Source organism: Squalius cephalus (assembly GCF_949319135.1).
Source record: "Squalius cephalus genome assembly, chromosome: 3".
Classification (NCBI taxonomy): Eukaryota; Metazoa; Chordata; class Actinopteri; order Cypriniformes; family Leuciscidae; genus Squalius; species Squalius cephalus.
In genome coordinates, this window is record NC_137124.1 from 7,608,124 (window position 1) to 7,632,328 (window position 24,205).

General features: G+C 37.4%; 1 protein-coding gene across 3 annotated transcripts in view; it reads left to right on the forward strand.

Moving 5' to 3' along the window:
* gal3st3 (galactose-3-O-sulfotransferase 3) overlaps nucleotides 1-21,260 on the forward strand; it is a 40,656-nt gene extending 19,396 nt beyond the window's left edge. For all 3 annotated transcript variants that reach the window (XM_079865664.1, XM_079865665.1, XM_079865666.1), the window contains 3 exons: nucleotides 15,177-15,274; nucleotides 16,072-18,203; nucleotides 19,208-21,260. In XM_079865664.1, coding sequence (XP_079721790.1) covers nucleotides 15,192-15,274; nucleotides 16,072-17,335 — 1,347 coding nt within the window. In that variant the 5' untranslated portion in view covers nucleotides 15,177-15,191 and the 3' untranslated portion in view covers nucleotides 17,336-18,203; nucleotides 19,208-21,260. The remainder of the gene's footprint in view (nucleotides 1-15,176; nucleotides 15,275-16,071; nucleotides 18,204-19,207) is intronic.
* Nucleotides 21,261-24,205: the final 2,945 nt, after the last annotated feature.

Here is a 24,205-nt window from a genome sequence, read left to right on the forward strand (position 1 = left end):
AAACGGTTACCGATTTTCGATAAACCACAATCAAAATCCCTTATGGTTAGTATTTCCGTTTCATATCTTAATTATCATTCAAATTTGATTACCGCAATTTGAAAAACTTCTGTTTTGGTAAATACTGTTCAGCATTAAGCAAAGTGCTGATAGAAATTATATGAAAGAATCAATGTACGAATTAATGAATGAATTCTATGAATATATAAAGGGGAACTTGAAGTTTGGATGGCATTTGCATTTCATTTCCCTCAGTGTAATGCCTAATAAAGTAGTGTTTATAAGCACAGCGCTACTTTGTTTATGGGGTTACCAGGAAAATGGCTCGCTTTTTGCGGTTCCATAAGCGCCACCTACTGTCAGAAAGTAGATTTACATTTTCGTAAACTAATTTTATTTGTTTGTTGGTTTTCGACATAAAACTTGAAATGAATTCAGTGTGTGTATCAGTACTTTTAGAACATTTTCAGCACTACAATACCATGATAATATTGATAACTATTATAATTTTGGTCACTATTATCGTGTTATTAATATCGTGATATTTAATACCGTTTCATCTCTAATATCAAAATTCTGGCTACGAGTAGCTATGCTTCCATCCAATGTTGCAAATTTAACCTATGCGCAATTTTGGAATATCACATAAAACATGGAATATCATATAAAACATGGAATATCACATATACAGTTTCCACCCCATGTGTTAAAAAAATCTCCTTTTGGGAAATTTTTGTGAGAAATTGTTGTTTTAATTTAATTCCACTTTAGCTCTTTTTTTTTTTTTTTTTTGTACGAAATGCAATGAATATGGTCATGTTATCTTGCGTTTGAAAGCGGATGCTTGGTGTTTGGGAACGCAATCATGTGAGACGCTTCTGGCAGGAAATTATACCCAAACATTTTGATGTCAGACTTTGGGTCAGGCATTTCAGAATGACCAAACCAACATTTGAGATGCTGTGAGATGCAATTTGTCAGCTGGCTAGTCCAGTTACCCAATCACATCCACTGTTGAAGCAAAGTCACATGATTTTCTTGTTGCGCATCGAGGGATTTGTTCGGTAAATGTGTTTCCATCATAATTTAATGCACATTTTTTGAATTTATGCACATCTTTGCATTTCCTCTGTGATGGTTTTATCTCTTATACACTGGAAAAAAAAAATGGTGTAGAAAAAAATTCACACTGCAAGCAAATACAAAGAAACTGCAAGTAACACCTTGCTCTTTGAAGAGTAGTGAATGACCTCCTCCTTCTGGTCCTCTTGAAACTGAGTGCAGCTTTTGATACTGTTTGCCATTCTGTACTTCTATCTTGTCTAACTGATATTGGTATCACTGGTAATGTTTTTCAGTGGCTAAGATCATATCTCTCAGACAGGCAAGAATTCATCAGCATTAACAAACACACATCTCGCTCTATCACTGTTTCCCGTGGTGTACCACAAGGATCCGTTCTTGGTCCACTTCCATTTCTAGTCTAGTCATGCTTTCTCTTGGTCAGATCATCCGGCATCATGGTCTTAATTTCCATAGTTACTCAAATCTTTCTTACTGCTCAGTCCAATTCTGTTTTTCGCGTGAACTCGACAATCGACTACTGTGGACTTCGACCGAAAACAGGAAGTAAATACAGGTATGTGCGCTGGCTGAATAAACATCACTTTTATTCATATCTTTCACATCTACTGCAGTCAGATTCACCCGTGTTCACTCTGAAGGAATCACTCACATGGCTGGGCACTTGTAATCACACATCAAGGATGTTAAGAGGCTAAAAGCAGGTTTAAAACTTGCCCCATTTAAGTCAACAGGGTGCAAATTTTAAAAAGAGGATAACACTGTGTAGGCAACACCGATTTTTGTCATTGTTCTCTGTATTGACAGCACTCCAAATTTACAAAAAAATTAGCTCAATGTTAAAATTGACCGGAGTTCTCCTTTAAGCTTTGAACCCCATATTAGCCACTATAGCCAGCTTGTTTAATCCAGTTTTTTCCATCTTCGTATCATTATACATATGCTGTATGACCTTCGTGAAATCTCAAAGATGCTGAAACTGTTGTCCATGCTTCTGTAACCTTGCGAATGGACTATTGCAACTCTTTATTTTGTGGCCTATCCACTAGAGCCCTCAATTTCTTGCAACTAATTAAAAACTCGGCTGCTCGTGACCCTGCATTCAACAAAAAATCAGCTCATCACGCCCATCCTTCAGCAACTGCACTGGCTCCCTATTGTCTATCGCATTCAGTTTAAAATACTTGTCCTAGTTTTAAGGCTTGCCATGGCTTAACACCTTCATATCTTACAGAATTTATACACCCATATATTCCTGAGACCGAGTTCTGAGAATTTGTTTGTATTACCCAAGCTCAGACTATACTGTTTGTTGGTGGTTGGGCGTTCAGCATCTCAGATAAGCTTTGAAACAAGTTGCTCCAAAACGTTCTCCTCACTCCAGTTCTTTAAAACTGAAGATAAAAGTCATTCATTTACATTACGTATTATTAAGATGAGTTTCATTTTCAGATCCATAATTATTTTGGTTATTGTCTTGTATGTTATATGATAACCGTCTATCTGCCAGTTCTTGTTGTTATACCCTGATTGTATATCTGTATTTTTTGTGTTATTTGTCAATTTTATGTAAAGTGTCCTTGTGTTCTTGAAAGGTGCAATTTAAATAAAACATATTTTTATCATTATTATAATTATTATTATTATTATTGAGTACTCCAATAACATTTTTTTCAATGAATGACTCTTTACTTTTGATTTAGGTTTAGATTTAGAAAAAGACCAATTTAGTTTGAGATATTTTGATAACCTTTTATAAATTGTTTTTATTTGTTGTCTGTATACAGCATAGTTTAGTCATTTATTCGTATACTTGCTCTTTTTTCCCACTTGTTTCTGGGCATGAATAAAGCCGTGGCAGCTTGCATGGCACTAAATTATATACAAACAAACAAAAATTCAATGCCATGGTTTTCTGGTCTGTTGCCTCCATTAACTAGCATAGCTGATTAGTTGGAAAAACTAGTTGCTTTTTAAAATGGACAGACCAAACTGTGAAATCCTACAAGTCAAGAACACAAGTAAACGTCCAGCTTGAGGGAGGAATTAGTGGAGTTAGTAAAGAGACGTCTGTGCATCTAATCTACTCCTCTCTGGGGGGTATTTGGGGCAACTGGCGTTTTCTCTGGAGGTCCGGGTTTGGGGTGGACGGTGGCCTGTCAGGGTTGGGGGTGGACGGTGGACAGTCAGGGTTGGGGGTGGATGGTGGACGGTCGCCTGTTCATGGGCCATCACAACAAGTTTGGCCACATGCTGTGATGATGAACAAAGCTTTCATATGAAAGACCACAAACATGCAATGCGAAGATGACATTGGCAGGGCTAATGGTCTGTGAAAACAAATAACCAAAGCATATTGATTTTTTTTTTGTTCTTTTCTTTTTTCTCAGGGGTTGTGTTTCAGCTAATCTGTAAGTATGGTTATACGTAGCCAGTTGTAACCATCACAGCAACATTTGTCTCCATCTCAGGCGGCACGCCTAATGACTGTTCATGATGTACAGTATTTAAATATTTGCTTTCAAATTATAAAAGCTCTTATCTGATTGCATCTCTAGGAATTTGCATGAGTGCATGAGTTTAGTTCTTAAAATTAGATTGTCTGTCTGATATTCCAGATATTGAGTGGTATACAGTTTTGTTTTATAGAGAGCTACACTCGTTGTGTTTAAAAAAAAAAAAAAATTATGATTCCGATTCTGCTTATCAACTCTTAATTTTGATTACAGTAAGGTAAAAAAAAAAAAAAAAAAAAAAATTATATATATATATATATATATATATATATATATATATATATATATATATATATATATATAATTCACATTTATTCTAAGTCTTATTGCAAAACATTTCATTGTAGCTAAATATCGTTCACCAGAAACTGTAATCAAATGTAAAATAACACTGCACTTTATAGACAAAATATACATAAATATAGTTACAAAAGTTATTCAGTCAAGAACAGCAAGTGAATTTTCTCTTTGTCTTTTGTTCATTGATTAACGATATTAGAGACAGCAGAAGTATGTCACTTAAAGAGCTGCATACTGTTACTCATGCGTTTTCTTTGTCAACTGTTTACGTTCACTTAAAATCTCCCTGTGGTGAAAATCAAGCTTTTAATGTAGTTTATATGTCTATGTGGTGTTTTTAATACGCTTTAAGACAAACCATGTGTAAGTTCATAAGTCGACACCATTGCTGAGTATTTTCTGCTTAAAACTGCAGTGAACCAAAGACAGTCTCAAAAACACGCTTTGAAATCGCTGGTGTTTCTGACATCACAAACTACCTTGTAACCAATCAGATCAACGTGTGATCGTCAACCAGTGGATCTCTGAGCTGAGTGAGTGGAGGCGGGGCTAATGCCGGGGCAATTTTTTTCAAGCAAAAAAAAACAAAAACGTTTAAATATGTAATTTTGATGATCATATGATATGATACATATATTTACATTATCATTGACAGCATTTCCTTTATATTGTTAACACATAAGATGAATATGGAGCAATAAATGGGTAATGCAGAAGGTCTAAAATTGACAAAAAATGTTGGGAACTGTTTTATAATGTTATTAGTCTTTTGCACTGATGTCAGAAATATCATTTGTTATAAGTAATCTGATCTTAGGTTTGAGTTGATTAGTTTCAAATAGATTTGTGTGTGTGTGTGTGTGTGTGAGAGAGAAATATTTAATCCAAAAAGAACATTTTATATACTTTAATGTATATAGTGTAAGTCAAGTAACATACCTGCTCATATCTAAATATATCTAAAGTTATTTAAAAACTCATTAACTTCTAGGTTGTGTGTGTGTGGATGTGGATGGTTGGGGGTTTGCTGATGCTCATTTTCAAGCTTCATTTCCCAGATTGATTTATTTTTTTTTGCGGGGGGATTTAGACAATAATGCCGCATCAGATGTGCTGCATGAGGAGAGAGAGAGATTTACAACCATGAGTGCAATGAAATATTCTAGAGGTGCTTTGTGGTGTGTATAAAGAACTCAAATAAATCTAGTATTTGAGTCTAGAGCTGCACTGTTAGCTTAAAGCCCCACTGAAGTGCTGTGGAATGATCAGCTTTGTATGATGCATTGACGTAACTTCCACTGAGACAGGAAGCTAAGGCGGGACATATTGAATGGCTCCTCCCCCATTCAACTAGCCAATAGCGTTTAGTTTACCTCACAGACTGCAATTCGTACTTGACAGCACCATGAAAGTGAATCCAAGCGCTGATGTTACGTTGGATTCAATAGTAGAGTTGTGAATAAATTTTAGCCATTTCATTCTTAACCAACGTACAGTTGGAAAACGTAATAAAGCTTGAGCGTTTGAGCAACCGAACACAAGTCTCCAACCCATATTTCCCTGTGACGTGTCAAGGGTCGCTTTGGCCAGGTGGTATTTATAGCATAGGGGGCGGAGCTTAATATTCTAGAGAGCATTTGATTGGACAGAAGATGTGATGAGAAACTGAAGTCCGCGGTGACGTCATAAAAATCCGTGATCCATTTTAGCGGAAGTGAGAGAGTAAGTTTTGAATGCTTATATCTCCTAAATGTGAATTTTGTCATTGTTTTGGAGCACACCAGCTTATTCATAAACTTAAGGCTAACATATTCATACTAAAAGCAAAAAAAAAAAAAAAATCTACATTTTGATTTCAGGGGGACTTTGACTTCTGTTGCAGGTCCAACAGACAACCAAAAAAATAAATGTGTTAAGTAAAGATGGGAAGTCTAATATTTCAAACCCCATTCTTATCTCAGATAAGGATGTTTTCAGTACAGTTGAGTGTTCGTAAAGGATTCGGTCACACCTTTGAAAAACTTCACAAACACAGAAGTAAATATTTAATAAGCAAATGTATTTAAGTCACAGGAACACACAGATCCTGCACAGAGGGCGAGTGTATTTTTCAATTTGAAATGATCTTGGCCTGGAAATACCTTCTATGGTGTCTATGTCTATGTATGGTTTCTTTATAATTTGGACTTGCCTGCTGAATTAAAACAAATGCCTTGGCACATTTTACAAATGGCAATTAAAACATCTAATAGTAACATCAGTGATTTGGATGAAGATAAATACTAGTTATTAATGCGATAAATATTTAATAAATATTTTGGCTAATTGTATGTACTCTCAGCTGTTGTTTAACACAATTTTACCATGTTTAAATTTAATCCGCAGATTCAAAAAGCAGGGTGTTTTTGTCATCATTGCAGTATTTCATAAGCTAGAAAGTTAGACGCGGGATGATTTGAGGGGGTGAAATTCAAGGTAAATGATGTCCAAGTCACCATTATGTAGCGCTTTATACAATACAGATTGTTTCAAAACAGCTTTACAGTGATAAACAGGAAAATTATTCAATGATGCAAACAGAGTTCATTTCGGCTGTAAAAGAAAAGTATTTTCTGCTCTAAAAGAAAACAGTGTCATTGTCCAGCTTAAGTAAGTTCAGTGTTGATTCAGTTGTAAAGATCATCAGTTATTAATTTAGTTAATTTCATCTCCTGTAAAAACAAAAAACAGTTCTGCAGAAACAGTGATGTCATTGTTCAGCTCAGTTCAGTCAAATCAATATTATTGTTGAATATCAAGTGTCCCCGACTAAGCAAGCCAGGGGCGACAGTGGCAAGAACCCAAACTCCATCAGGTGACAGAATGGAGAAAAAAAACCTTGGGAGAAACCAGTGTCTTCATGATTCAGGCTGCTTCACATGCCAGAAATAAGACTCTGGATCGGTATTCAAATATTTCATGCAGCTACTTTGCTTGAAGATCGGATTCATCATGCCGGTGTGGAGCTGAAGCTGGCCATAGGCTCTGTGCAGAGGACCTGTCTGGTTCCTATGGTCTCTACTGACATTAAGGCCTGCGTTGTGGTCGTGTCTAGGCGCAGGTCCACCATCTGAATCTAGATATGGTACAGTAAACTCAGGATAAGGATGAGACAGACAGACTAATATTAGCGTAGATGCCATTCTTCTTCCGATGTAACGAGAAGGGTGTAGGAAGTGTCCACGGTTCCGGCTGACCTACTTTATGCAGCCTAACAACCATTTATCTGATGTGAATTATAGAAAGATGTGTTTTTTTAGTCTAGATTTAAACTGGAGAGTGTGTCTGCTTCCCAAAACATGGCTAGGAAGACTATTCCAGAGTTTTGGTGCTAAATAGGAAAAGGATCTACCGCCTGCAGTCGATTTTGATATTCTAGGTATTATCAACTGGACAGAATTTTGAGATCGCAATAGACGTGAAGGACTATAATGCGTTAAGAGCTCGCTCAAGTACTGCGGAGCTAAACCATTTAGTGCTTCGTAAGTGATCAGCAAGATTTTAATATTTATACGATGTTTAATAGGGAGCCAGTGCAGTGTTGACAGAACCGGGCTAATATGGTCATACTTCCTGGTTCTGGTAAGAACTCGAGCTGCTGTGTTTTGGACCAGCTGGGGTTTGTTTATTAGGCGTGCAGGGCAACCACCCAGTAGAGCATTACAATAATTTAGCCTTGAGGTCATGAACGCATGAACTAACCTTTCCACATTTGTCATTGAGTGCATACAGTATGTCATAGTTTTTATATTTTTTTAAGATGGAAGAATGCGGTTTTACAGATGCGTGGCTTTCAAAAGAAAGATTGGTATTAAAGAGCACACCCAGTTTCCTAACTGCAACTAAAGCCCTATTCGGACGGGACTAGTTTTCCAAACGACGTTTGAGTTACAATTCTTATCAACCTACGTCTGTGATTTCATGTACGGATTCGGACGGGACTAACATCTCCGTGTTTATTACCGAGGTAGGAGTGTTTGTGTTTTACATGTGGGCATTGCAGAAGATCACGTGTTCAGAATGCGTGGATTGCGTATGAAATATAAAGTAAAACGTCCTAACGTATTTAGTGTTTTGTAAACATTTTATAAAAATTGTAGTATAAAAAAACTAAACCTACATTTATCATCATGATTTTATATAAATGGGTTCTTATAATAAACCCACTGGAATAAAAAGTTTTAACTTATATAATTTAGGCTACACGTTATGTAATGAAGTGCAGAAATGAAAGTAATCTTACCTGAAACTGATATTACAGTAGCCAGTCTTAACAGTTTACGTGATTTGGCTCTTTCTTGTTGATTTCATTTTTTTTTTATTTCTTCGCAGTGTACCGAACACATCTACATCCATTATCGGTGCGCAAAAAGCAGAATCTTGAACACTGGCGTGATAGCGAGAGATTGTACGGTAGTTCACGTTGACCAAAACACACAAGAAAAAGCGTTTTGGAAAAAAACATTTTCGGCAATCACAGACATTCGCATTCGGACGGGATTAGATTTCTCTGAGGACCGCCGAGTTTGACGAAAAACAGTAGGTAATTTGCTCTGGAATTTTTACAGAGGTCGTGTGAGAAAAAGACAGACATGGCAGATTCGGACAGGATTAAAATCTCAAAGTACGTCTGTGAAACAGAAATTTTTCTAAAGTCCCCCTGTGAAACTAGTCCCGTCCGAATAGGGCTAAAGACTAGACAAAGCAGCCATCAGCCGCCCCAGCAATATCTATTGAATTAATCACTTGGCGATACTGAAATTGCTTTCTTGTCGTCTTTCCCATGCTACCTGGGGTTTTGTACGGCACTATTCTCTGTTAGCAGCTTTGAAAAAATATATGTTGAGAAAAAGCTATAAAAGTGTATTGAATGAGAATTGGTATCATTTATACCTGTTGTACCAATTAGAGATGACCTCTGGTCCTGTGTCTCACATTGATGCCATATTGAGTTTTACACAGATGAAAATGATGCTTGAGGACTTGCAGTCTTTACAATGACATGTACTGTATAAAGGTCGTAGATCACACTATTTTCACAAGTTTTTCTATCCACGTTGTTTCTGATCAATGTAAACCTGATAAACCTGAACTGGGTAGTGGATTTCTTGTTCTCAGCATTTGCAACAACAAAAACTATGACCCTCCTCTTTGTGCCTCACATATAAAGTGTGTGTGTGTGTGTCCTAATTAAAGAAATGTAAACCTGATAAACCTGAACTGGGTAGTAGGGCTGGGCGATTTAAATCGTGAGATTGTTATGCGCATCTCGTCAGTAAAGCCGGTTCCTTGATTAGTAGTAAATCGCCATCACCTGCTTTCAGATGGAGCGGCATTTACTACAAAGAGCCGTAGTTCACTGACAAGCTGAGCCATATCGCATTAATTATCGCTGGCGATAATTATCCATTTTTTTAATGGATGTCAATGGAGGAGAGGCTTCATATGCTGAATAAACCGCTTTTGTGAGGAAATGGCTCCTATAAAATTTACTCTATTCTTCTCCCAGTTCACCGGCCACTTACTTTCATGATCAATTCACGTGCTGTAATAAATCCAACAGACAGGAATCTCTGAAATGGACAATGGCATCGTCTGTCGGCCCAACCCTAGCTATGCTAGCTGTTAATTGGAACTGAAACGGATAAGTTACAGTGGTTCCAGGGCCACCACTCAATTATGCTGAAATTATTTGGAAAGACTTAATTTGAGTAATCAGCTTTATTTACGCTCCAAAGTTCCTCTTGGTGTAGTTTGTTGGTTGAAGATGTCGTAATTCAAAAATGAGTTTTACAGTGAATTTCAGACCTAACGCGATCTGTCCCAGACATCTATAGCATTGCACGCCTGTCTGGCCGCTCCTCACGTCACTGCTGGATTGGTCACACAAGCTTGGCTATATCACAGTAACTCGACACGTTCTCCAGAGACTGTCTTTCCACAGTTCCTCAATAGATCCACTCAGCACTGTAGGATCACAGCTTGACTCTTGGTGATTTCCCCCAAAAGCCGCATTTTGATTTCAACAAAAAAGCACAGATCGGATTCTAATCTCCTTGCCTTCACCTCGACTCTGGCTTTGTGTGGCTTGAATGACAGGGAATGATTGTGAATCTGTTGAGGTATTACTGGCCTTAGTGTACAGCTAAAGGGATTATTGGTTACTTTCAAGGAAGATGATGATTTTTACTTCAGCTCTTTTTGATTGTCAGTGTGGTCAGGCACTGATACGTGTGGGTGATGATGGATATGCCTCAGCAGGTTTTGTTCTGCGTTTCATTTGCTGATATTAAACCGTTTATATATCAGCTGCCACTCACCCTGCACTGATGACATATTTTTGTAGTTAAACCCGGAAGTCCAGCCTGGGTCACTTGACAAAAACTTTTTTTTTTATGGATTTTTCAATAGTTTTTTTTGATTATTGAAGAAAATAAGCTCTGTGACCAACAAGAGTATATTATTTATCTAAATATCTTGAGCTTGTGTTAGCCACAGAACTTTTTTCTGGCATTTAACTAATAACTCATTTAAGGAAAAAAAAAACATTGTCTTCATGACGATGTAACCGAAAGTGCTAAAATGACAATTCGTTACTGGGGTTTGGCTTATAAAAATATGATGTTCTCTAACTTTTTTTGCCTTTTTTTGTGTGTGTGTGTGTGTGTGTGTGTGTGTGTGTGTGTGTGTGTGTGTGTGGACACTTCAAGATTCAGTAAAATTTAAATTTCAGGATTGATGAAGTTTTAAGACTTTACACTCTTTTTAAGCAATGCATTTGTATGACTTTTTCAGTCATTCATGATTGCTGGATAATGACTTTAAAAAGCAACAACCGTTTCTACATTTTAGAATTGGGCGTCCTGATATTTCCAGGTTTTCAAAAAAGATGTGAACCCTGATTCTTCTAGGAAAAAAGGAGGGTGAATCAAAATAATAAATACGTTGGTTTTTAATAGTTTTACCCTATTTTAATGCTTTGTTTTGTCTTATTTCCAACCAATTGAAGTAATCTTCAGGCCCCTTGGAAGTTTGCTGAGGCCCCCTGGTTAAGATCCACTGCTCTAGAAATTAATATTGACATTAGCCATTAGACATTAGGCAAAACCCCATATTCGTTGACTATAAAGTACAATTCAATACACACAGGGGCTATAATGATACCAAGTAAAGAGTGTTATGTGGTAGAAATAAACAAGAATGAATTAGACTAATAGAACATAATAATACACCAAAATAAATAGAATTGGGGTTGTGTTTGTTTGGTGAGTAATGCATCTGAATTCTCCTTTGATGTCATCAGGAAGGGTTTTTTTGTATTATTTTTTTATTTATTTTTTTATAAACCCTACTCTGGTGCGGATGCACAGCACATGTTTTTAAAGTTCATGACCAAATCTAAAATTAGAACTGGGCTTTTATAATGTGACGTTTTTTCTCTCAAACTGGTGTTACTTGAGTGCATGCAGGGAGGTGGATGATTCGTGTCTCTTACTTCTTATCTTTTCTAACAGTAAAAAAAACACACTGACTCAACCAAACTTTCCCTAATCATGTCAGATGTCTCTGAGCACAGTAATGAAATCCAGAAATCAGCACCAATAGAGTTCATTTCAGCACTAGCCTCATTTCCATTACCCTTCAAATTGAAATTGCAAATTGAAAATACACCCAATGGCAACACCACGTCAATTTCATAAAATATCCCATATATTGCAAAAACGATTTTAAGCTCGCATGAGTTGGTTTTTCAAGCATTTCGAAAAAGGAATATTTTGCAAAACTGATTTAAAATTCTACACTGTTCAAAAAATGGAAATCACAATCTCCTCGACCTTATATGAGTCAAATATTACACCATCCTGGTGTTAATAGAACACCTTTTTACAAATAAAAACAACACTTAAGTTTAGTTTTAATTTTTTTAGTTCTTCTTTTAATTCCCTCCTTTCCGTTTCATATACATAACAGTCCATCATCACATGTTGGACAGATTCTGGTTGATTGCAATGTAAACACATTCCACTTATATGTCTACCTAATAGATGAAGTGTCTTGTTGAGCCCTATTTGTCCTATTCTGAAACGAATGATAAAACTTTCTTCACTTTGCTTTTTACTCATCTCTCCCCTTTCATGCCAACAGAGCTTTGAATACTATCAAATGTCTTCCTGTATCATTAATATCCCAATATTCCTGCCATTTTTTTTTTTGAGTTTGATCTTTTATGATTGCTTTAGCCTCAGTTTTATTTAATGCAATCTGCAAATCTACTGTTGGTGATTTAATAGATTGTTTAGCCAACATATCCACTTCTTTATTTCATTTCACACCAACATGTGCAGGAACCCAAACAAACCATTCACTCAGACCTTTATTATGTAATCTGTATATTGTTATATATATTTCAATTAGCATATCAGGCCTGCATGATTTCCCTGATTTTATGCTTGTGAGTGCAGACTAACTTTGGCAAGTGTTTTTTTTTTTTTTTTTACATCATGATAAATGTATTGTGATTGTCAAAACATTTGGTAATGGTGTAATATTAGGTACAGTAGATACATGTACATTTTTCTCAAAAGAAAAAAATCTCACCTAATGCCATACAGAGAGAGCACTGTCAGCTGGTATTATTATTATTAAAGGTTAAAAATAACTCAAAAAAATATGGTTTTTATTATAAAAATAATATTATAATATTTAATGATATAAGAAAAAATACAATAAATATGTAATATAGTGTACATATTTAGCAAAATAGCTACTCCTCTCTATAGCTAATTTTTCTAGCCAACTATGGTCATTAAATTACTTTCCTGAGGTAAATGTAACGCTACGATCTCCAGCTGTTTTATTGACCTCTTTCCGCGGTTAAAAAAACACTGATTGATTGAAATTATGTATGAGGCATATACATTTCGTTAAGTTGTACTGTCTCTTTCAACACACCCATTGTTCATTCGTCTTTATTTACTAGATGATCGGTTCACGTGTGGCTTGAACTGAGGCGCTACAACGATCTGTCACTCACATCACGTCATATTTACAAGCGCCAAAACAGTATTTGTTTGAATTTCAAAATAAAATTGACAGAATTTGAGAGCTGAGAATTTGTTTCACATCAAAAGGAACATGCTCTGTCTTGTCTGTCGGTGTTCTCTTTGCTTTGCGATTTTCCTGTGCGTGAGTAAATGGATGTGTGGCGTGAGGGGTGTGAAAGATGTCAATTGCGTGAGTTTCACACTGAATGCGTGAGAGTTGGCAGCCTTGCATTTCAACCTGAATTGCCGCAACTGGAGATGTTTTGAAAGCCCCTAATTACACTTTCTGTGTTATTTTAGGTTTAATTCTACATATTTTAAGCAGCCAGAGGGTGCGGTTTACACTAGAAGTGTAAATCCCTTGAAATTCAACACCAGAAATTTTTTTTACCGTAACCCTTAAACAGGCAAGAGTGGAAAATGATAAGCAAAAAATCATTTCATGTCATTTTTTATATCATCTGGACTTAAGTAAAACATATCCTAAAGAATTTTTGAAATATTTGATATATTTTGGATTTTATGAGTTGTGACTCCAACTTCACGTTGCCTGATTAGGGTATAAAAAAAGGACCAAGTCATTAATCTGTTAACTGTTACTGGCCCACTTGCCACTGCATGTTTAAAACAATTATATCCTATACTTCACCTGATCTAATGTTGACAAATATCATAAATATCATTCAAGCTTACGAACTCAAGATTCAGCCCGTGAAAACCGTTTTGAAATCGGACCTTGCGTTACCATAAAAATGGTACTTTAAATTCTTTTAGCGAGCTCATCACCTATTGGGTGGTGTCAGGTTTCTTATTACAAAATTTCCAGTTTATTCCATTTTATTTCTCATGGAAGTTTTGAAAACAATTTTGTGGGTTTTATCACTTGGGGCGGGTCTCGTCTCATGTTCTGCTATAACTTTCTGGATAATTAGTCAGCACAGTTAAAGAGCACCATCTAACAGCACGTCTCTCCTCGAAATGGCATAGTTTGAGGTTTGGTGGTTGAAGAGATTCCCCCTTCCAAGTAAAGCGCTTTGAGTGCTGAGAAAAGCGCTATATATATATATATATATATATATATATATATGTAATGAATTATTATTATAATGTCCGTGGCACCAAAATCTAGCAGGTTTAAAGGTTTGCTGCACCTCTTTTCTTATGAGCTTTTACTATGTGCTGAAACATGATCTTGAATGGTCCAGCACTGGACCTCTAAGGAACATTGCACTCTTGTCGTTGGTGATGGTTTATATTACCGTTGGAAAAAGAAGCCCAGACAGCCGGTCGCTGTTGAACTCTGACCTTCGGTATTTTTTTGCATCTGTATTTTAACCCTGATGTTGGGTTCAGTAAAACCCATATCGGTCATGAAAAACAGCACTTACTTGTGCTTATTAATAGTGCAAAAATGGTGTGTGTTGTGTGCAAATTTAAAAAAGTGCCCTGCCCACCACTCATTGCACCCCACTTCATCCAAACTGTGATTTTTGTGTGTAGCAACCATTTCATTGTCAATTGAACGGCTGTAAATTCTGCAAACAGTCCAAACTGCAATAAAATCATAAAACTAGAAGCAGGTGGTAGCAGTTTTTTCATTGTATTAGTCAATGTTTTGTGTTGCTAATCTTGGACTAGCTTTTCTAGTGCGTATGTTTAAAATGGAAGTCATGTCATTTAATTGTCTTGGCTTATTTTATTTGTCGATTGGCATCAGAAGCGAAATCCTTTTTGTAATGCTATTGCTAATTAAACTACAGTAGTATCAGGGCTTGATCAGTGGAAATAAAGGCAGGTTGTGTAGAAGTGCCATTCGATATGGTGAGAGAGAAAGGGAAAGCGAGATGAGATAACTGTAATTAGAAGCCGAAGGAAGAGGTGGCCCTGACTCGTATGGAAGATATCCAAGACTTTGTTAGCACTAGACAGGCAACAACGTTAGAATGCTAATGCGTGACACCTGTCCAGTCGTTGCCCTAGGTTTGCTCATTTTCTTTGTGTTTTCATGACCAAAAACCATTACAAGCTACTTTTCAATTTGAGATCTAACTTGTCAACCAAACCAATTTTTTGCACTATCAACCAATTTCTGTGCTGAGTTTTTTTTGCTGAAGAGAGAAGGCTTGGTGTTCTGGATGTGTGTTAAACAAGAGTAATGTACACTGTTGTGATTTCCCGCTCTTCTCTTTTGCAGTGAAAGAACCTGGAGATGTCTCAGAAGAAGATATTCCTGGTGTTGATTGCACTCAGTACTGTCAGCTTGCTTCTGCACCATGGGGGTCACTTGAACTTGTAAGTGAACTTGCTGCTTTCATTTGTCCTTATCGCGTTCCTAGTGATGCATCACCATGATTTTTTTTTTTTTAACCAAAACTGAAAATAAAGTTTCAATAATAAAAATGAGGTAATTGGTTAATTTAACTGCATTCAGAGTATCATGTTCTCAGTGGATAAATTAAACCAGTTTTAGTAATGTTCTCTCAATATTTCAGCTGAGAATTTAAATTTGACACATTGCCAAATTGTTTTGTCACACTGAAGCATGAACACACATGACTTGTTTACTTCTTGTTGTTTATCCACGTTTTGTGCAAGTATCATCGAAAAAGCGCTAATTAAAATGGACTTTTTTGGTCAATGATTTTTGGCACTTCAAAACTATTTCGACCGAATCAGAAAATCTGTTTTTTGTTTCAACTACATTTTTTTTGGTTGCCAAAATTTGAGACTATCACTACTCATTCCTCTCTTCTGCCACATTTGTTTTTGGTCTTTTGGGCTATTCATTTGCTTCCTGCTTTACCTTGCTGGTTTAGCTGCTTGGCCAACTGGTCTCCCAACTTGACCAGTTGACAAGTGCCCAAAATACCTTTAAAACCAGCAAACCTGACCCAGATGAAACCAGCCTGGTGGTCAGCTAAAACCAGTAAACCATCTTGCGCTTAAAGGTGGCTTAAAAACCCTTCTGATAAAACCTTAAGATGATTTTATTAGTAGGGTTTTTTGATTGTTTTTGCATTACCATTCTTCTTATCTTTCCACATTGATTTTCAAAGCTGACTGCATTGATTTTCCATTTCTTATTGCAGGACGTTGGAGGCATTCTGGTTGGGATGTCCATCTTCCACAATCTCCTCTACCCAGCGCAGCAGTGGACCCGCTAAACACACCAGTATAGCCTTCTTGAAGACTCATAAAACCGCCAGCTCCACTGTGCAGAACATCCTCTTTCGTTTTGCAGAACGCAACAACCTCACAGTGGCGCTGCCCATTACCACCTGTGACCACCAGTTCTGCTACCCTCGGCCGTTCAGTTCCCACTTTGTCCACCCGCACACCACGCCACCTGACATAATTACCAACCACTTACGATTCAGTCGGGCTGAACTACGACGCCTCATGCCCAACAACACTATGTACATCACTATATTGCGGGAACCGGGAGCGATGTTTGAGTCTCTTTTTACCTACTTCAATCAGTACTGTCTTAGCTTTAAACGTGTCCCAAATGGCTCCTTAGAGACTTTTCTGGAGCACCCTTGGAGGTACTATCGTCCAGAAGAGAAGGATTCGATGTATGCGAGAAATACACTGACTTTTGACCTAGGTGGTGATAAGGACCGGCCATATTCGGAAGCGGTGGGGTATGCAAAACGATTTGCTGCAGAGTTGGAGCGGGTGTTCTCGTTGGTTATGATCGCGGAATACTTTGACGAATCATTGGTGCTGCTACGCCGCTTGTTGTCTTGGGATCTCGATGATGTTTTGTATGTCAGTCTCAACATGCGCACACCTGACTCCAAGAGCAGCCTTTCCAGGCAAAATATAGCCAAAATCAGAGCCTGGAACACAATAGATTCTGTACTGTACGATTACTTCAATGCTTCGTTGTGGCGGCAGCTGAGAGCATTGGGACTAGCATGTGTCGAGCGAGAAGTCCTGCTGTTGCGACAGTCTCGTGACCGACTTGTCCGGAGCTGTTTCGGGGGAAATTTACCACCTCTTCGCTCTGCTGCACAGATCACAAATAAGGAATTACGGCCTTGGCAGCCAAGTGGCAAAGTGGCAATCGTTGGGTACGATTTACCAGTTAACGTGACACAAAAAGGCCCCATCCCTCCGCAAGACAAGTGTCTAAAGATGATAATGCCAGAAGTGCAGTACACGCGGCTGTTGCTACGCTCAGAGTCTCTACGTTATCGGAAGCGGTTTCCGTTACGGAGCTACCAGCAGACTTCACAATCTGTGGGACAAGTTCGGGCACACAGAGAGTCCCCAGCTCCGAGTTTGATCCCACGACCATCAGATACGATGACTCGGAGCACCAAAGAAGCGCTACGGCTTTCCCAATGACCAATGTGAAAGGATAGTCAAACTTCTTTCCTTTTATTCCCACTCCTTGTTTTGGACTGCAGCTAAATGTCCATGAGTTGTTGGAATTACTTGAAAGCTTGAGGTCATACCTCATTTTTATTAGATGTGAGCACAACCAAATGTACGCTCACAACTCTTGTTCTATAAGGTAGAGACACCATTGTTTCATTGTTGTAAAAACACAGATTTAATTGTAAAAAGGTGAAGGAAAATATATATTGAAGTCTAAAAGCCTGACATCTGGAATGTCTCAATCTCTCAAGGACTATCTCTCCATATATACCATCATCTCTCACTGTTTGTAAATAAGCAATCAGCTTCAGATGGTACCTGGTTTCATTTGGTTTTTAGCTAGTTAAAGCTAATATTTTATGGTCATAGCTGGTCTAGATGGTTGATCTGCTGTATTACTGTATTTGGGTTAACCTGGTAGATCATCTTGGTCAAAGTTGGTTAGACCACCTTGATAGACTCCCAGCAACAAACCTGCAACCAGCAACAAACCAGCTTGGCATGACCTTGAATTTCCGACAGGGTTTCAGAATTTATCTTTTCTTTATCTTTTCTGTATTGGCGTTAAGACATTTGAGTTGAGTATTGTTAGGCTTCCTTTTACCGACAGCGCTCCGTTTAAGTGTGAACATTTACACACTCATCAGCATAATGACAGCTGCTCCTGAGCCACAAATTGCCATAACCTACTCTTCAGTTGTGATCAAAAAACCTAGCATCATGTGTCGATGATGCAACCATCTTAAAGGATATTTAAATATTCTATGCTATTCTACTCTTTTTGAGCAATGATTGGGTTACACAGCCCATTTTTACGAGGCCACTACTCAGGCATGTGATTGGCTAAGGACAAAAAAGCAGGAAAATATACTTAAACTTAGTGAGTGTATAAATCAGCAGCAAAAAGTAATTCTTGAAAAAATCTGCACAGTAATTCGATCAAATCTAAACATGTTAATAAAAACAAATTACTATTAGTACTCTTATAAAATTCAATCAGGCAATCATACATTTCACAATTTTATATTTATATGAATGTCAAGAATTCACTACACTACACAGAAATAACATACAATTAAATTATGCTTAAATCCTAGTGTCTATCTGTCCAACAGTTTATTGATCATTTGTTTCTTCACATTTTTAAATTCCAGTTATTGTGCGTTTGATGCCGATTTAGTCCTTGCGATGTGTGATCTAACAGGCACACGGTAGCGAGTCGTTTAAAAACAGCAACAAACTCCAACAAAATAGTCATTTTATGCAAATCCACAGCCTTTTCTCTACAGATCAATCATTATAATGTGAATATCATATTGGAGAGAGTTTTACCGTGCTTGTATGCTGCTGTAACCGGACGAGGCGCGCGCGCTGTTTGAATACTGAATGGAGAATGATTGACAGCCGCAGAGGAGGGAAAACGAGTTTTCGTAAACTTTAATGATGTAAATAGACTTCTGTCCCTCACATTAAGCTATGAAATGGGCTTCAGATGAATTTGTCACCCAAACTGACGTGAAAAAAGCGGGAGGCGCCGAAAAGCGCGCTGTTTGCATCCCTGTACTTGGAAAGGAAGGAAAAATGCATCTCTTTGCCATCTGTAACCATGGTGACGTGCCGCCCGGTGTGGCCCTGTTGCGCGGGGACGGCGATTGTGGTTCCGTCCCGGGTTACCATGGTGACGGCTGTGAGAAACCCCCCCCCCCCCCCCCCCCCAATCTGTTTTTTTGGTTTTTTTTTTTACAGATCTGCATGATTCACGTAGGTCACATTTTCAGGTCGGAAAATCCGGAATTCCGGATTTATCCGGAAAAATCACATCCCTGACTACTGAACAAGCCAGAGAGCTTCAGCCTTGACTTAAAAGCTGGGAATGGCGACAAGACAATTCGTCTACATAGACAGTGACCGAAAAATCGCTATATGTTCTCAGCCAGAGTGAGCATTGTGTTAGTTTCATCCTTGTGTGTTTTTCGGGATAATGTTTTATACTGCAGTGCACTTGCAAATGCGTAACTTGTATGTAATCAAATTAGAGTAGGGAATAGAGCTCCAAATTGTCAGTTTAAGACATACTCTACACAGGCAAGTAAACTCTATTTTAACAGATTGCCTGTGTTCACATACTTGCGTAGAGTTTGTTTCTGGCCTAACTTTTCCTTTTTGGATCTTCGCTTAAAGGCACTGTGATGTAGAGCTACTCGGTTGGTGACCGACTGAATGGTGGCCACCTTCATAAAGAGTCGTGCCAGTGGAATGTAAAAACAGTCCTTTGACTGTCTTTGTACTTAAAACAACACTGCATCACTTTCATTTAGGCCAGTGTTTCTCAACTGGTTTGCTTTTGCAGCATAGGAGTGACTTTGAAATAAATTTGCACCAAGTTACCATGGAGTCTGACCAGATGCATTAAATCAGACCTGCGACCAACCAGTTGGGAACCACTGGTTTAGGACAGTGTTTCCCAATCCTGGACCTATAGGCACCCCAACACTACACGTTTTTGAACTCTTCCTTATCAAGCACACCTAAATCAACTCATCAGCTAATTAGTAGAGACTCCTTAGACCTGAAATGGATGGGTCAGATAAGGGCGACATTCAAAATGTTGGGGCGCCTCCAGGAACAGGGTTGGGAAATGTTGGTTTAGGCAACCAAATAGAAACTGAATACCTCTGAAAGGACAGCCTCTTACAGAAGGTTGTTTCTAATATTGGTTTATTTGCCATTCAAAGCCTTTGCTGCAAGGTTTGTTCAGTAGAAATATGTTTTTGATTAAGCTAAATTTCATTGTGGGTGAAGTCATAATTTTCATCTTTCATTTGGTAAAATCTCGCTATCTTATTTTACGTACTGTACTTTTTAGAAAATAGTATTTGGAGCAATATAGCAATGGCATGTATGCCATAACGTTAATAAGTATACTAGTCAAATGGAGGTACTGTATAAAGATCAAAATGAGTCTTGAAACAATTGTCCACCCATAAACCAGCTCCTGTTTTTAGGAGTCCTGGTTGATATTTGAAGAAATACCGTTGGTGTCTGTTACATAAAGTCTGGATCTAGCCAACATTTTCATTTCTTCATGTTTCAAAATTAGAAATACCTCAGATGATAAATTAATACTGCTGTTAGTGGAAGCGTCTCGGTCCTTAAAGACTGTCAAGACATTAGAGATGTAGAAAGTGCTCTTTGTATATAATGTACTTTCTATTGTACATGAACAACTGTGAGTTAAAATTTAAACTTAAAACACGCAACTCGTTCGTCATACTTGTTTGGGTTAGAAAACCTCTTGATAGATGACACTGGAGACCATTAAATGGACTTTTGTCATCTCTGATGTATTGTAAGAGAAATTAGAAGTAAAGCATTTACTGTACCACAATTTACTGTATACAAAGTTACCTGTTGTGCAATTGCAACCGGAAGACCTTTTTTATACTTCTGCGTCGAACTCGCGGCGTAGCTCCGTCGTACCCTGATGTGCACCTCTCCAAAAATGTAACAACGTGTCAGTTCTACGCGGACGCAAGCGCTGTGATTGGTCTGCTAGAACCGCTCCCTCGGGTCTCACACGCATGTGTAATTGGTGGACACAAGGTGGACAACGACGCAGAAGCATAAATGAAAACCAACGGCGTAGAGGCTCTGCCGTAGGTCTGACGCAGAAGTATAAATCAGCCTTAAGTGAGATTTTCATGCTTTTTTGTGCTGGGTGGTGAGATGACAATAGATGCTATTCTGTCAAAATCATTTTTTCATACTCTATTTATTTATTTAACTGCTTTTTTAGGGGCTTTAAATAAGATGCTTCTGACAATCAGAGGTTTGCTTCTGAAGCTGTGTGATGAAAGATGTGAAAACACTGACCATTAAAACTGAAACTGGAAAAACAACATCCTTCAGACTCATGTGCTTCATTCCAATCATCTAGATTTCTATATTTCAAAAATGTTGACTAACAAAGGACCAACCATTGAGTTGGAAGGGAAAGGGCTGTGAAAAATCAGCTGGCTAACATTTTTCGAATACATTTTCCAATTCATCAAGTAGAACAAGTCTAAAATACCATGTTTTTGTGCCATTTTGAGTGATGATGAATTATTACATTTTCATAAATGAGCATCCTAAATGAACGTCAACTTGCCCTTCGGTCACTTTTGACCAAAAACTGTTACAAAGCTTGGTAAAGGTTTTGGCACTTTGCTATGTGAACACACATACAAATCATGAGCATGATTAGAAAAGATTAAATGGCTCTGAATAAAATCACACTTGTTCTCCTCTTAGTCAAAAATAACCGGAATGGGAAACGCATTTCATCTAGTGGACACGTTTGGTACTGCGTCCAAACAAAATCTTATAAATTTTATATAAAAATTTAAAATTGTAATTTTGTGCATTTTTTTTTTATAACAATAAACGTAAATAGTTCTATACGTAAATTTTATTTTATTTTTTTAAACTTGAAAAAGAGACCAAACTTCAGTCTGTGCTCCAAACCATTCACGAGTAATGACAGTTTTAGTTGGACATTTAATTTTCAGGTCTATGCTCAAAAAGTGTATAACTGGATTATAACTACTGCATAAATATAATTTAGTAGCATAAAATCCCCTAAAAATACAAAATATTAAGTATAAAACATTGTCGAACTAAAATATAATCCATTCATTTAATTGAAAAAATAATAATAATTGACTGCCACGCAAGCAACACCAGAGGGTTAGTTTAATAGCCTGATTTATTATTTATTTTTATTTTTATATATGTGGCCCTGGACCACAAAACCAGTCATGGGTCATTTTTTTTTACTTTGAGATTTATATATCATCGGAAAGCTGAATAAAGAAGCTTACCATTGATGTAGGGTTTGTTAGGATAGGACAATGTTTGGCTGAGATGCAACTATTTGAAAATCTGGAATCTGAGGGTGCAAAAAAATCGAAACATTGAGAAAATTGCCTTTAAAGTTCTCCATTTATGTTTGCGATTGTTCTGCATTCACTCACAAAAATAAATGTTTTATATATTTACCGTAGGAAATTGACAAAATATCTTCATGGAACATGATCTTTACTTAATGATTTTTGGCATAAAAGAGAAATCAATAATTTTGACCCATATAATGTATTGTTGGCTATTGCCACAAATATAACCGTGCGACTCGTGACTGGTTTTGTGATCCAGGGTCACATGTGTTTTTTTGTTTTGTTTGTTTTGTTTGTTTTTTTACATTTTATGCATTTTCAAAATGCTGCAGTAACTTCATGTCCCTTTGCAGTGTTTTAAAAACCTCTGATTAGCCTTGAATCTAAAGGAGCCACTGAAGAATGAAAGGTAAGCAAAACTGTGAACCCAACAGAGCAGTTTTAGTTTCTAAAATCATGCGGTTTAACGGTCACGTGGAGATGGGTGTTGGCAGGTTTCTTTGCCAGTCAATAGCTATAGCAACCACAGTACTATTGGGGAAAACATTTAACTAAAAGGTTGATATGCTTATTACATGTCTTCCAAAGTAGTTTTGTATTCAAATTCTTTAACCATCTTTTACTTAACAATTTTCAATATATTCAAACACAGTACTTAAAGTCACCTTGGTCTCTTATGCTATGGCTTTGTTCTCCTTTTCTGAATTTTTACTTTTGTCTGCCTTGTAAGCACTGCTTCATTTCAGTAGATGCAAATCTAATAATTATAATAACTTTATTTTATAGCACCTTTAAAAGTAACGTTCACAAAGCACTGTACAGAAAAACATCAACAACCAAAAATAAAATATCCATAATAGACACACAAAAGCAACACCAAAGTCAATTAAAATTCAATAAAAAAAAAGCCATCCTTAAATGATATGTTTTAAGACTGTATTTAAAAACACCCAGGGATTTTGCTTCCCTAATGTCAGCAGATAGAGATGAAAAGCAAAGGCCCTGTCACCCATAGAGCGAAGTCTTGTTTTAGGGAGAGCCAAGAGACCATTCTAAGAAGAACTCAATTTATACATTTATATATTTTAGGTTAACATTAGGTCTTCAAAATGGACCCGGAGCCTATAGAGAGATTCCAAAAGTTTATTTAGAGCAGTTTATTAAGAGTCGATTACGTAACGGCAACTAATAGCGCATTACAGTAAATGCTGAGAAACACGAAGGAATTCATTAATCCTTCAGCGGTAGTAAATGACACTTGCAATATTTCTGAGCTGAGAGTAGAATATCTTAACAACACTCTGTACATGGGATTCGAACAGCAGGCAACAGCGGTTTTAACACAGAACCATTAACAGATAATGCAATGGCACTAACAGGAGAGCCGAGATGCATGATTTCAGTCTTAGAACTATTTAAATATAGAAAAGAGTTTTTTTTTTCTATCTCAGATAAGCAGTTACAGAGGTAAGAAACATCCACAGATTGACCTGATTAAGAATGTAAATTGGCTTGTTGTCAGTATAAAAATAATAATTAAGACCAAGAGACTTTAATAACTGACACAGAGGAAAAACATAAATACAAAAAAGTAAAGGGCCAATGACAGAACCCTGAGGAACACCAATCCGGACAGGCTCAACCTCAGGATGGATGGATGGATGGATGGATGGATGGATGGATGGATGGATGGATGGATGGATGGATGGATGGATGGACAGACATTGATGGATGGATGGATGGATGGATGGATGGATGGATGGACAGACATTGATGGATGGATGGATGGATGGACAGACATTGATGGATGGATGGATGGACAGACATTGATGGATGGATGGATGGACAGACATGGATGGATGGATGGATGGACAGACATTGATGGATGGATGGATGGACAGAC